Source organism: Schistocerca nitens, chromosome 9 (genome assembly GCF_023898315.1).
Source record: "Schistocerca nitens isolate TAMUIC-IGC-003100 chromosome 9, iqSchNite1.1, whole genome shotgun sequence".
Lineage (NCBI taxonomy): Eukaryota > Metazoa > Arthropoda > Insecta > Orthoptera > Acrididae > Schistocerca > Schistocerca nitens.
Genome location: NC_064622.1, coordinates 477,090,738 through 477,105,300, shown reverse-complemented (window position 1 = coordinate 477,105,300; position 14,563 = coordinate 477,090,738). Strand labels below are relative to the sequence as shown.

Here is a 14,563-nt window from a genome sequence, read left to right as displayed (position 1 = left end):
ACCTAACTAACCTAAGGACAGCACACAAAACCCAGTCATCACGAGGAAGAGAAAATCCCTGACCCCGCCAGGAATCGAACCCGGACATCAACTCAGGCAGGGGAAAAACAAAATGGATAAAAGAAGTCGAAGAGGACCTCAGACAAGCACACATAACAGTAAACGATGCAGAAAATAGGAATTCAGGATCATCATCAAAAAATATAAATTTGACACCACAACACAGAAGAGACCAGGATGCAAATGGACAGTGGAGCGAAAGGAACAACACTGTGAACACATGAAGAAAATTTGGGCTCAGAGAAAACAATCAATCATCATAAAGGAATTCAAATTCAAACGCTCTCTTTAAATGGGAATAATCGAAAATAATAATAATAATAATAGTAATATACTGTGCAACCTAAGTTAAATATCGAAACGGAGTTATTGCTTTTGGTCAGCAGTTTAAGAGAGAGCCACAGCTACTGTGATCCTGAATACTCCTCAGAAAGTTTGCTGTCCTTGTCTGGACTTCTCAGCAACTGTTGTCTCATTGCGACACCTACCACAAAAGGGGTGACAAAGTGCCAGGCGGTCCAGATCTGCCACTATCCGCCAGGTACAGTCTTTTGTCCCTTTCGACAACACTTGTTACTGGTTAGAAAGCTTTAGGAAAAGTGCTACACTTCTAAAGAGTTGTCCCCGGGAAATAGAAATTTTTCAGTTGGCCACCCTGATAAGATGTAGCTGTGCTCGCACCACCACCTGCCGCATCGCACCGGAGCCAAATAGTAAGCCGCTCTCAGTTCGGTATGGTAGGTTTTCCAGTGCAGGTACGTACTGAGGGAATGCGCAGATTTTGTAGTGTGAATAGTGTCGTAGCTGTACAACGAAAAATGTGCCGTGGGAGAGAGACCGCCATTTCCGTGTTCCAGGGAGAAGGACAATATCCACGTGGATAAACTAGTGGCTTGAGACGGGTTCTGTGACTAATGAAAATTAGATGTCAGCTTGAGCGCCGGCAAATACCCGACGAGTTAGGGCAGTTTTGCAACGAAGCCCACAGCGATCGGCCCGTCGCCATTCCAGATCATTACTGTGAAACAGTATCTAAAGTTACATCCTTATAAGCTGCACGTGGCTAAACAGTGACGGCCGCGAGATATAAGTGAGTAGGCGCAATTTCTGTGCAACACTACTGGACAGAATTTATCAGTATGACACATTCTGACAAATGTTGTGACATCAGAAGAGGGCAACTTTTGTCGGAATGAGTTTGCCAATATAGTAGACTTCTCACATCCCTCGGGTACAAACGCGCCGGTCATTCGTGAAAAGGCCCGGGATAGCCCAAATGTCGTCGTCTGCTGTATTATTGGACAGTCCACTAAAATAGCTGGTTTTATTTTTTTTTTAGCGGTCGGCCAGTGATTGTCAATTCTGAAATGATTAACAATTTCTTCATTCCAAGTATGCGGGGACATTATCGTCTAAATGCGATACTGTTTCACTAAAAAGGGCGTGCAGCCCATACTGACTACACTGACGCGTCATTTTGGACATCGATTACTCTCACGATTCGCTGGCGAGATGCTCTCACCTCTCGGTCAATCATTGTTTTTTCACAGCAACACAATACTGATGGGTTGAATGCCGCAATCCGGAAAGACAGAGTGGCTTTTCGTCAACAAATGATTGACAGTGTAACGACGGATTCGGGGAAAGTCTTCAGCGATGCATCGCCTAAAATGGACTCCATTTATGCGACGTATTATTTAAAAAATAAAATTTTGTCTGGCTTTTCAGTAAGGGTAACATCTTACCTTTAAGTCAAATTGGTGTAAATATACGCTAGATCTAATAATAACCAAATTAGTTTGTACTACTTACATGGGCCATCCTACGTGCGGAAATCACGTAGGAGACGATAATGTGAGTAATTCTAGAGCACTGTTCCAACGTTTCGAGTCCGTATCAAGTAGGCGTGGCAACAGACGTTCGATGAATCCGTAAACACGTCGGTACAGCCCTTACGAAAGTCTAACAGATACACTGCACGAACTTAAATAGGAAGGTTTGGAAGAAAGGCCACGCAGCTCTCATGCAAGCCAGACGAGTAAATTTAAACATCGGGTATTCGACATGGACTGTGCAACAATTCGCCTGCCACCATTTTAAATGTTGCGCAGATATCGTGAGAGTAAGATAAGAGAGATTAATGCACGTACAGCGACATATAGACTGTAATTTATCCTTCCCTAAATAGCATAGTAGAAAAATGGCAGAAAATCGAGAGTAGTAGTACAAAGTACCCTACCCCATGCACTTTTTCAGTGCCTTGTAGAGTATATACGAGGACACTAAAACAAAAGTTATACATTATTGTGGCAGGCAAAAGAGCTTTTATTGAATGCTGCAGAACACTTTCAAATGACATTTTTCAAATAGCCCCAAGTATCTGTAAGCAGCTTTTAACTCTTAGACAGTTGAAATCCGCTCCCTGGTCAAGGAGCCATTCGAGGGCCGCTTTGTGAATGTCCTCGTAGTCTGAAAATCTGCGACTGCAGTGTATCAGTTCTCCACTGCCTGGACATTGTCGCCTGTGATCGACGTCGATGGCTTTTCTTCTCAACCAATCAGCATCAGCCACGTGTCTGCGCGCTCTTGGCCAGACTGGTTACAATTTCATTGCGGTTGGAGGCGTCCATATACCGCGCGAATATCACACGCTCTCTGCAATTTAGACATGTTGTCCACTTCAGCTTTAGGAGCATGTTTTATATTCACTGCGCCATTTCACTTGCAGACTGACAACGTTATGGAATGGTGAAACTTCCTGGCAGATTAAAACTGTGTACCCGACCGAGACTCGAACTCGGGACCTTTGCCTTTCGCGGGCAAGTGCTCTACCAACTGAGCTACCGAAACACGACTCACGCCCGGTACTCACAGCTTTACTTCTGCCAGTACCTCGTCTCCTACCTTCCAAACTTTACAGAAGCTCTCCTGCCAGGAAGTTTCATATCAGCGCACACTCCGCTGCAGAGTGAAAATCTCATTCTGGAAACATCCCCCAGGCTGTGGCTAAGCCATGTCTCCGCAATATCCTTTCTTTCAGGAGTGCTAGTTCTGCAAGTTTCGCAGGAGAGCTTCTGTAAAGTTTGGAAGGTAGGAGACGAGATACTGGCAGAAGCTGTGAGTACCGGGCGTGAGTCGTGTTTCGGTAGCTCAGTTGGTAGAGCACTTGCCCGCGAAAGGCAAAGGTCCCGAGTTCGAGTCTCGGTCGGGCACACAGTTTTAATCTGCCAGGAAGTTTAATATCAGCGCACACTCCGCTGCAGAGTGAAAATCTCATTCTGGTTATGGAATGGTCTTTGCGTCGGACGTCATGCGTTACTTACTTTTGTAGTCCCCTCGTATGTAAACGAGATCGAATAATGTAATTTGTTATGATCCGTAGCAAAGATTTACGTTGGAAAAACGTTTTTAACAATTCAAATGGAGTGAAAGAATAAACTTCACAATATTTCGAAATTCTGAGTTCTCAAAGCACTGAAATGTTAACTATTACACGTCGGGATATAACGCAGAGTACTGCAAGTCGTTTGTGAGGCGTGACCTACGATTTAGTGGAACTCAGTTTAGTTCCAAGAAGTAGTTTTTATCGACATGCACCTGACAAAATGTCACGGTATCAGAAAAAAAAAAATATCATCTCCGATTTCTCAGAAGCAGTATTCTGCTATTATCTTTGATTGCAATTTCGCAGAAAGGGTGTCTGAAAACGCACAGATAACCGAGGTGTTGTGCCGACTGCTTGGTATCTGGGACCGTTAATCCTCGCCACACATCGCGCGATGAATGGTGAGATCGATAACATATCTCGCCGAGTGTAATTTCGAGGAAAGAAGGGACAACTCTTCTTTTCCAGGAAAGATAACAGTTTCCACTTTATAATGGCGACAACAGGAGGCGTTCTGAGAATTTCTAAGAGGCTTCTTTGAACACTTGTGAAATATCTTTTCTCGGAATTAGCAGCTTCTTACTCACTCTGTTCAGGTGCAAAGCTGCGCCCTATTTCGGTAAGGTGGGCCCACGTGGGCAAATTAGCTAATAGTGGACCAAAACGGGAAAAGTCGGGATACAGGTAGGCAGTAGGCAGCCGTGCGAGGAGCGTACCGACAAGCGCTCCAATGAGAAGCCTCTTAAGATGACGCACACAGCGAGGTACGCCTGATATCTGGCGGTGGGGGGTCACGATTTAGTAGAACCACACTGTCGCCTTTGTCTGCTAACTTCACCAAAGGAGAGGAAGTAAAAATTACAGAATTCGAATCAAGAATAGCTTCCAACATGAGTAACGTAAAAGTACGTATCCTCGGAGTAGTGAAGTAACTTAAGTCACTTAATGAAAGCAAGTCTTAGGTTCCTTTCAGATTATGCTAATACAATAGGTCTACAGTTGCCAGTCACACACAACCGTTCGCTCGACGAAAGATCCCTACCCAAAGGCTGGAAACTTGCGTAAGTCACACCAATATTCAAGAAAGGAAGTAGGAGTAATCCACTAAATTACAGGCCCATATCATCAACGTCGATGCGCAGCACAATTTTATAACATATGTTGTGTTCGAACATTATGAATTACCTCGAAGAAAACTGTCTATTGACACACAGCCAACACGGATTTAGAAAACTTCATTCTTGTGAAACACAACTAGCTCTTTACTAGCATGAAGTATTGAGTGCTATTGAAAAGGGATTTCAAATTGATTCCTTATTCTCGATTTCCGAAAGGATTTTGACACTGTACCACACAAGCGGCTTGTAGGGATATTGTGTGCTTATGGAATATCGTCTCAGTTATGTGACTGGGTTTGTGATTTCCTGTCAGAGATGTCACAGTTCGAAGTAATTGACGGAATGTTTTCGAGTAATACAGAAGTTATTTCTGGCTTTCCCCAAGGTAGTATTATACCCCTTTGCTGTTCCTTATCTATATTAACGATTTGGGAGACAATCTGAGCAGCCGTCGTAGGTTTTTTGCAGACGACGCTGTCGTTTATCGACTAGTAAAGTCATCAGAAGATCAAAACAATTTAGAAAAGATATCTTTATGGTGCGAAAACTGGCAACCGATCATAAGTAATGGAATGTGTGAGGTCATCCACATGAGTGCTAAACTTCGGTTACACGATAAATCAGTCAAATCTAAAGACCATTAATTCAACTAAATACCTAGGAATTACAATTACGAACAACTTAAATGGGAAGGAACGCATTGAAAATGTTGTGGGGAAGGCTACCCAAAGATTGCGTTTTACTGGCAGAACACTTAGCAAATGTAACAGATCTACTAAAGAGACTGCCTACACTACGCTTGCCCGTCCTTCTTTAGAATACCGCTGCGCGGTGTGGGATGCTTACCAAATAGGACTGACGGAATACATCGAAAAAGTTCAGAGAAAAGCAGCAAGTTTTGTACTATCGCGAAAGAGGGGAAAGCGTGTCACTGAAATTATACAGGATTTGGGGTGGACATCATTAAAACAAAGGCGTTTTTCGTTGCGGCGGTATCTTCTCACGATATTTCAATCACCAACTTTCTCCTCAGAATGCGAAAATATTATGTTGACGCCTACCTACATAGGGAGACACCATAATAAACTAAAGGAAATCAGAGCTCGCACGGAAAGATATGCGTGTTCGTTTTTCCACGCGCTATACTAGATTGGAATAATAGAGAATTGTGAAGGTGGTTCGATGAACACACTGCCGGGCACTTAAATGTGATTTGCAGAGTATCCATGTAGATGTAGAACTTTACGGTGCTGGACGTAGAAAACGAATGGGCTTCCGTTCTCAGTCATATTAAATCGGAAACGAGCAGCTTTTATTTTCGCTTCCTGTGGATAGAGCGTGGATGCGTTTCAGCACTGCGTTCATTTCCATGGCATGCCGTTATCACCGAATAACTGAGACGACAAAGGAAACGCTGTTTTATACAGGATGCGGTGGAAACAACTTTATCGCTATTCCAGAGAACGGAGTTGGACTATCATTTGCTTGCCCAATTTGGCTATACGTCAGCTGTGATTCGGCACTGGATGAAACGCTGAAGTATCTGAAACGGTCATATCTTTTGCTATTCGCCAGTCCAATGCCCAGAACATCTATTTTCGTCTCTCCTACAGCTAAATATTCCCTTTAAAAATGTAATCTTCAAACGGCATGCCTAGGTCTTCTTCCTTCAGCTTTTGCTGCACGTAGCTTGTGATGTCTAGCTACCACCGACACCTACCACCGACACTACACTCCACATGCCACCTTGCTGTGTGCAGCAGAGTGTTCTTCTCGTACCAGCATCATTTCCCCGTTTCCTGCTGCAAACGCGAATGCCACGTGTTTAGCACACCCAGTCAGCACGGGGGTAACATGCAGCAGCAGGGTGGGGGTAACAGGTTTATGCAGTCTGCAACTCCGCCGTCTCTAGCGCGCGAAAAAAAAAACTCGTACGTGGACACTTAGTGCCCACATACTAAACTCGCTACCCTCATCCTGCGGCTGCATGCTGCACGAAATCGAAGACTATATCCGACGATACACGAATGCTGCCGAAACAAGGCGGCGCGCACTCTCACAGGTGTGCTTTTACGGGAGGAAGACGTCGTCTGCAGCTGTGCACCTCATAGCTCCCGCAGCGTCCGGACATCCGCCCAACCCAACGACGTGTGGACGCGGTTTCACCTTGGTTTCGCCTCGTGTTGAAGACATTCGACACAGCACTGCTCGAACAACCAACAAGTCGTGCAATTTCCGAAATGCTCGTGCAAAGCTTCCGGACTATCGCAATCTGCCCTCTGTCAAACTCGGGTCGTTCGGGCGCCTTCCCCATTCTACCCATGGACAGCGCACTCACAAACTGCATGCACCGTGCTTGCGTCTGACTAGCAGTCATCGCAATCTGCCCTCTGTCAAACTCGGGTCGTTCGGGCGCCTTCCCCATTCTACCCATGGACAGCGCACTCACAAACTGCATGCACCGTGCTTGCGTCTGACTAGCAGTCATTCCTCGCCAGGTGTCACTGCTCTCGCCTGGACGCGTTTACATTGATGGTAGACCGGTGGTCAGAATGTTCTGGCTGACCTGTATATATATAGAATGTTCTGGCTGACATATATATATACTAAGACCACTGACATCACTGTATGAGAATAATGTTTGTTTTCACGCCATTTTAGCAGGGAAAATGTGCCTATGGATGCAAAAGTCTAGTTACGGATAATAATAAGGTGTGTGGTTTCAGAATGGGCATGTCAGCGCAAAACCGGTTACCACCGCAGTACAAATTATACATTAATGCAACAGAGACGGACGAAATAAACAATTATCCAATTTACTCGCACGATAGAACGTAGCAAGCTTTGTCACCCCCTCAGGGTTTGCTCCCCGTGCGAGCCGCACCACTCCTACCCCTAGTTACGTCTCTGGTGGTCCCCTTGTTAGCCTAAAGCAGGGGTGGTCAACCTATTTTATCCACTTTCGAATGCTTCTTAGAAGCAAAATTTTTCTACCGCCCGCAAGTTCCACAACCATGGTTATTTATGGACCAGGGAACTAACGTTACTTTATAAAATTTATAAAGCAGAGTTACAGCAAGTTAAATCATATACAGGGTGTATATACGAACAAGAAAAAAAATTTCCGGATTTCTCCTGTTTCAACAGGTGAAAACACACTTTTCCCGAGAGAAAATAAACTTTTCCCCAGCCGGAAAATACGCTACACCCCCGGCGAAAGTACATTTTTGAGTCATACTTGTCAGAATGCATTTCCTTGGAGCTGTAAAATGTAGGTGAAAGTACATTTTTGAGTCATACTTGTCAGAATGCATTTCCTTGGAGCTGTAAAATGTATCAGTCCTTTGAATGTTAAAGGTTTTATCCACCGGCGCAGAACTTCCCACATTTCAGGTAACGGATCACAACAGAAAACAAACCGTTTTGGGAAAATCTGAGGTGCGCGGCATTTACACTGTATATTTCTATATTACTAAAGTATAAATACGAATTTCACCAAATACAGCACGGTAGCTTCCGAAGCATTGAAATAGAGATTGCGATACTTTATTGAAAGCGAAACATACACTGAAGTGCGAAAGAAACTAGTATAGGCACGCATATTCAAATGCGGCTATATATAAACAGGCAGAATACGGCGCTGCGGTCGGCAACGTCTACATAAGACAACAAGTATCTGGCGCAGTTGTTAGACCGGATACTGCTGCTATGCTGACAGGTTATCAAGATTTAAGTCAGTTTGAACGTGGCGTTATAGTCGGCGTACGAGCGATGGGACACAGCGTTTCCGGAGTAGCGATGAAGTGGAGATTTTCCCGTACGACCATTTCACGAGTGTACTGTGAATATCTGAAATACGGTAAAACATCAAATCTCCGACATCACTGCGGCCGGAAAAAGATCCTGCAAGAATGGGCCGACGACGACTAAAGACAATTATCTAACGTGACAAAAGTGCAACCCTTCCGCAAATTGCTGCAGATTTCAATGCTGGACCATGAACAAGTGTCAGCGTGCGAACCATTCAAGGAAACATCATCGATATTGGCTTTCGCGGCCGAGGGCGCACTCGTATACACATGACTATTCACGACACAAAGCTTTATGCCTCGCCTGGGCCCGTCAAAACCGAAATTGGACTGTTGATGACTTGCAAACAAGTTGCCTGGTTGGAACAGTCTTGTTTGAAATTGTATCGAGCGGGTGGACGTGTACGAGTATGGAGACAACCTCATGAATCCATGGACCCTGCGAGTCAGCAGAGGACTGCTGAAGCTGGTGGAGCGACATGGGACCGCCGATACGTCTAGATGCGACTGACAGGCGACACGTACGTAAGCATTCTATCCCATCACCTGCATCCATTGATGTCCATTGTGCATTCCGACGGATGTGCGACAGCCCACACGTCCAGAATTGCTACAAGTGGCTCCAGGGACACTTTTGAGTTTAAACACTTCCGTTGGCCACGAAACTCCCCAGACATAAACATTATTGAGCATATCTGGGATACTTAGCAACGTGCTGTTCAGAAGAGATCTCCACCCCCTCGTACTCTTATAGGTTTATGAACAGGCCTGCACGATTCATGGTGTCAGTTCCCTCCAGCACTACTTCAGACGTTAGTCGAGTCCCTGCCACGTCCTGTTGCGACACTTCTGCGTGCTCGCGGGGGCCCTCCACGGTATTAGGCAGTTGTACCGGTTATTTTGGCTCTTTAGTGTAGTTCATGTAACCTGATACCGCCAGCCAATGACAGCAGATATTCAGAGCATGGAACATGTGGTGGCAGTCAGTCAATAGAAACTTCACTGCGAAGAAGCCGGACACACAAATAGGAAAAGTTAATGGTTTAAATTAATATACATATCACAATACCTACAAGGAAAGTTAATCTTCCACATACAATATTGCAGAGCACAGCTTTAATTGTAGGAGCTGAATATTTCACTGCTGTGCACTGAACATTTCGTGGGTTATTTGTTTGAATAAATCCTCCGTCGAGCGCTTCTACTTTTCTACAGAAAAGCCATTGCGTGTGAATCAGATCAAGAACTCACCTCACACTCTTTTTTTTTTTTTGAATAATTCTACTTTTTGCCATCGTTATTGCATGATTAGTAATTATGAAAGGACTAAAATAAATGTGAAAAAACTGACCTCTAACGGTGGATTTTTTTAACGTGAGTTACATTTTACGACATGTCGAACAAAAATGAAACAAAAACTTACTGTAATCTGCTGCAATCTGTGGAAGGGTTGCACTTCTGCCACGTTGAACGATTCTGTCCAGGCGTCGTTGGTCCCGTTCTTGTACTACTTTTTCACGGCCGCAGCGATGTCGGAAATTTGATGTTGTGCCGGATTCCTGATAGTCTCGTGAAAAACTGTCGTACGGGAAAATCCCCACTTCATTGCTACCTCGGAGATGCTGTGCCCCATCGCTCGTGCGCCGACTATAACACCGCGTTCAAACTCACTTAAATCTTGATAACTTGGCATTGTAGCAGGATTAAGTGATGTAACAACGGCAGACGTTGTCTTGTATAGGAGTTTTCTGCCTGTTTGCACGTCTCTGTTTTTGAATATGGACGCCTGGACCAGTTTCTTTCAGTGTGTGACAACAGAATTGTGCTGCAACGTGCGCTAGTGTGACAGGCCGAGCAGTAGGGCTGTGTACTCACCGGAGTCGGGCAGCGGCAGCGGCAGGGGCAGCGGCTGCGGGTCGGCGGCGTCGAGCTCGCGCAGGCTGAGCCGCAGCATGCTCTCGGGCACGCTGAGCGCGGGCGGCTCTGTCTGGCAGGCGACGTCGGCCACCAGGACGTCCCTCGCCGGCACGCGCAGCACGCGCACGCCCTGCGGCAGGTGCAGCGGCGCCGCCACCACCACGCTGGGCGCCGCCACCTGCTGCGCGCCCGCGAAGCGCTGCGGCTGCACCACCACCTCCAGGTGCAGCGTGCCCGCGCCCGTGTCCGCGCCGGAGCTGCGGCCCGCCGCGCTCGCCGACGTCGCCGCCGTCGTCGTGACGGTCGCCGTCGTGCCGGTCGTCGACGGAGCCGCCGCCGCCGCCGCCGAGACCGCGGCGCCGTCCTTGGACTGCAGCACCACCATCCGGCCGGGCGCCGAGCCCACCGCCTTGGGCAGGCCTTTGAGCACGACCGTCTTGCTGCCGCCCGCCTGCAGCGAGCCGTAGGGCTGCAGGATGACCGGGTTCTTCAGCACGATCGACTTGCCGTCGGGCGAGCCCTGCACGATGACGGTCTTTGCGCCGGAGGGAGCGTCACCGGGGGCGGCGGGGCGAGGCGGCGGCTGCTGCTGCTGGGGGGCGGCCGCCCTGGCTACGGCGACGCCGTTGAGCGGCCGCACCAGCACGGTGGCGGGCTGCGGCGCCGGCGACGGGTGCAGCTGGAGGCGGAGGTTGCCGCCGGCCGGCTGCACCGACACGCGCTGCGGCGGCGCCGGGGGCGGCAGCGCCGGCCGCAGAGTCGGGGGCGGCGCCGAGGCGGCGGGCCCGGGCCGCACCAGGAGCTTGGCCGCGTGGCTCTCCGGCGCCGACTTGTCGCCCGCGTCCGCGCCGCGCTTGATGACGCTCCGGTAAGGCACCAGCCCCACCGTCGACCCGTCCGCGTTCAGGAAGAAGTACCGGCAGCCGAACTCGTCCTTGGGCGCGATCGGCGGGAACGACGAGGCGGAACCGGCGCCGGCCGCCGCCCCCGCAGCCGTCGGCCCCTTGGGCGGCGTGGGCGTCCGGCGCGGCACCACGCGGTAGCCGGACGCGACGAGCGGCGGCACCGTCGCCACCGCGGCCGTCGGCGCCGAGGTGGTGGCGGAGGCGGCGCCGGTGGCGGTGCCGGAGGCGGTGGACGACGGGGCGGGTGCCCCCGCGGCCCCCGCCTTGCCGGCGCCGTTGGCGAGGTTGGGGAAGAGGAACTTGCGCACGATGACCTGCGGCTCGGGCAGCGCCTTGCGCCCGCTGGGCGGCACCATGCTCTGCCAGTGAGCGTCGCGCCGCGGCTCGCCGTCCCCCATCGCCTCTCTGCTCTACGCGCGGCTCCCCGCGGCTCCTGTCATCTGCAACACGAGCCCGGCTCACAGTCCACAGTGCAAACGGGCTGCCTCGCGCGTGTCTCCGACGGTCGTTAAACTACAGGGTGGGGCGAAAGTCTGGAACGGTGTGAGCAGTCGTAATGGCGTCTGGTGGGGGATGTCTTTACTTATAGGAGCTATGGCGACAGCGACGGCCATCTTGAAATCCGCCGTCTCGGATTTGGGTTATGTGTTTAATACGGGAAGGGGGTCATGTGCCACATTATCCTGAACTGCTTCTTAGGAATACACATCTGAAATCTGTTTGCAGATAACCTTATATGTGTAGAAGCTATGACTTATCAAACTTTGAAATTGCAAGGAAGTGACGTATTCTGTTTATTGTTGCAGGTGATTCACAATGACACTTACACAGCAGGAACGCATTCAAATTGTGTTAATGACTGGTAGATGGAGTACCAGAGTAACTGCAGCTGCCTTCAATGCCTTCAATGCCCAACAAATGGTTCAAATGGCTCTGAGCACTATGGGACCTAACTTCTGAGGTCATCAGAACTACTTAAACCTAACTAACCTAAGGACATCACACACATCCATGCCAGAGGCAGGATTCGAACCTGCGACCGTAGCAGTTGCGCGGTTCCAGACTGTAGCGCATACAACCACTCGGCCACCCCGGCCGGCTCAATGCCCGACATCCTGAGAGAAACGACATTTATCATATGACAGACACCAATGGCACCCGTACAAGTTAACAGCTGCAACATCATCTCTCGGAGGATGACCCTGATCGGCGGGCGCAGTTTGCAGGATGCCCTCTGGATCAGTACAAGAGAAATCCAAACATCATACGACAAGCGCTGTTCAGTGACAAAGCTAATTTCTATGTCCAGCGAGAAGTAAACAAACAGAATCATCATTATTAGTCAGACGCAAACGCCCGTGGGTGGATCCCTGTAGAACGGATGGTGGTCAGAAAATGATCGCTTGATGTAGGACACAAGACTCGTGCGTCCAGTGTTTACTGATAGAACCTCGAATGACGAAAGGTGTCTTAACATGCTCCCTGATTATGTGCTTCCAACGCTGCTGAATCCGCACGGTGACTTGCCCAACCTTCTTCCAACAAGACGGTGCACCTGCCCACTACGCTACTTAAGTCGGACAGTTTCTCGATGGACACTTTGGAGGTCACTGGACAGGTAAGAGAGTTCCTATCGAATGGCCACCACGCTCCACTGACCTTACACGTCTTGACTTTTATCTGTGGAGACATCTGAAATCCACTGTGTATGGGGTAAAAATCAACAATGTACCCCATCATTGCCGGCGTATTGAGGAGCCGTGTGACTCTGTTGATTCACAGATCCTACGACGTGTGCAGCAGGACTGGTAAAAATTATGCGTGCAGCGGAATGTAGCCCATATCGAGCATATGCTGTAATGTCGACTCTGACCAGTGTCCTACACTTTAACACATTATAACTCCTACACAAAACAAGATATCTTAAAACAGATTTCACACGTGTATTCCTGAGAAAGGCGTAGTTCAAAACGATGTGCCACATAACCTCCTTTCCGCTTGAAACACGTAACGCAAGCCTGGCATGGCGGCTTTCAAGATGTACGCCGCTATCAAATGGCTCTGAGCACTATGGGACTTAACATCTGAGGTCATCAGTCCGCTAGACATAGAACTACTTAGAACTAACTAACGTAAGGACATCGCGCATCCATGCCCGAGGCAGGATTCGAACCTGCGACCGTAGCAGCAGCGCGGTTCCGGACTGAAGCGCCTACAACCGCTCGGCCACGACGGCCGGCGACGCCGTTATCGCCATAGCTTCTGTAAGTTGCACTCCCATCTACAGACACCCCATACCAGACATCAATATGATTCCTCACACCGTCTGTCTTTTATAGGGGTGTATATCCAGACTGTTGTCTCATCCTGCACAGTAGAACCCCGATATTCCATGGATTCGGATATATCGCGGTATAAAGTATGTCCCCCAAAATTAATAAAAAAATGGTTCAAATGGCTCTGAGCACTATGGGACTTAACAGCTATGGTCATCAGTCCCCTAGAACTTAAAACTACTTAAACCTAACTAACCTAAGGACAGCACACAACACCCAGCCATCACGAGGCAGAGAAAATCCCTGACCCCGCCGGGAATCGAACCCGGGAACCCGGGCGTGGGAAGCGAGAACGCTACCGCACGACCACGAGATGCGGGCCCAAAATTAATTAATTATTATTTAAGAATGATTTTTGCACGCAAACTATATTTTATAAACTTGAAAAAAATCTCGTTACCGTCTGCATATAGCCTTTTATAGTGTAATTTACTGCTGCAACATTCCAAGCACTCCAAACAACAAACAAACTCAATGGACGTAACTAAACTTTACCTTTGGCTTGTCTTATCAACATATATTAGGATTCTTGCTGAACAGAAGCTTTCAATATACATCTCACGGTTAAATTGTGACGCAGTCAACAAGGTGACTATTACGCAACAGTGCTTGGCAATAATCTAAATGAGCACAACCGTCATGTCGACCATAAATTATGCATTTATTGTCTACATTTTTTGTGCGCTCGTTACGATGTCACAGAACGGAAACAAAAAATTGATGATCGTGAGAAGAATCGTAAAACAGCTGAAAGTGATGTGGCAATTGACAAAAAAGGAACTAAACTAGAGAAGATAGTGAATTTGACGAATGCCTTTATAGGTGATTTTAATAAAGAGAAGTGAAGGTGTGTTACTTTGGGGGCCAATTACTAAAACCCCTAATGGAATTGAAAGAGAAGCAATGTGTTACGACAGTGAATCTGCTTCACAGTCTCCTGAAATTCTAGACAAAGTAATTTTAGACGAAAATTTAAATGATGATCAAGTGTCTAACAGTGTTGAAACGGCGCTTTATTATTGATTGCTTCCAA

At 48.0% G+C, this 14,563-nt stretch overlaps 1 protein-coding gene across 1 annotated transcript in view; it reads right to left on the bottom strand.

The window, feature by feature from the left end:
* Nucleotides 1–10,674, bottom strand: part of LOC126204366 (B-cell lymphoma 3 protein-like) — a 318,005-nt gene extending 307,331 nt beyond the window's left edge. Inside the window, exon 1 of the mRNA XM_049938740.1 lies at nucleotides 10,248–10,674. Coding sequence (XP_049794697.1) covers nucleotides 10,248–10,674 — 427 coding nt within the window. The remainder of the gene's footprint in view (nucleotides 1–10,247) is intronic.
* Nucleotides 10,675–14,563: the final 3,889 nt, after the last annotated feature.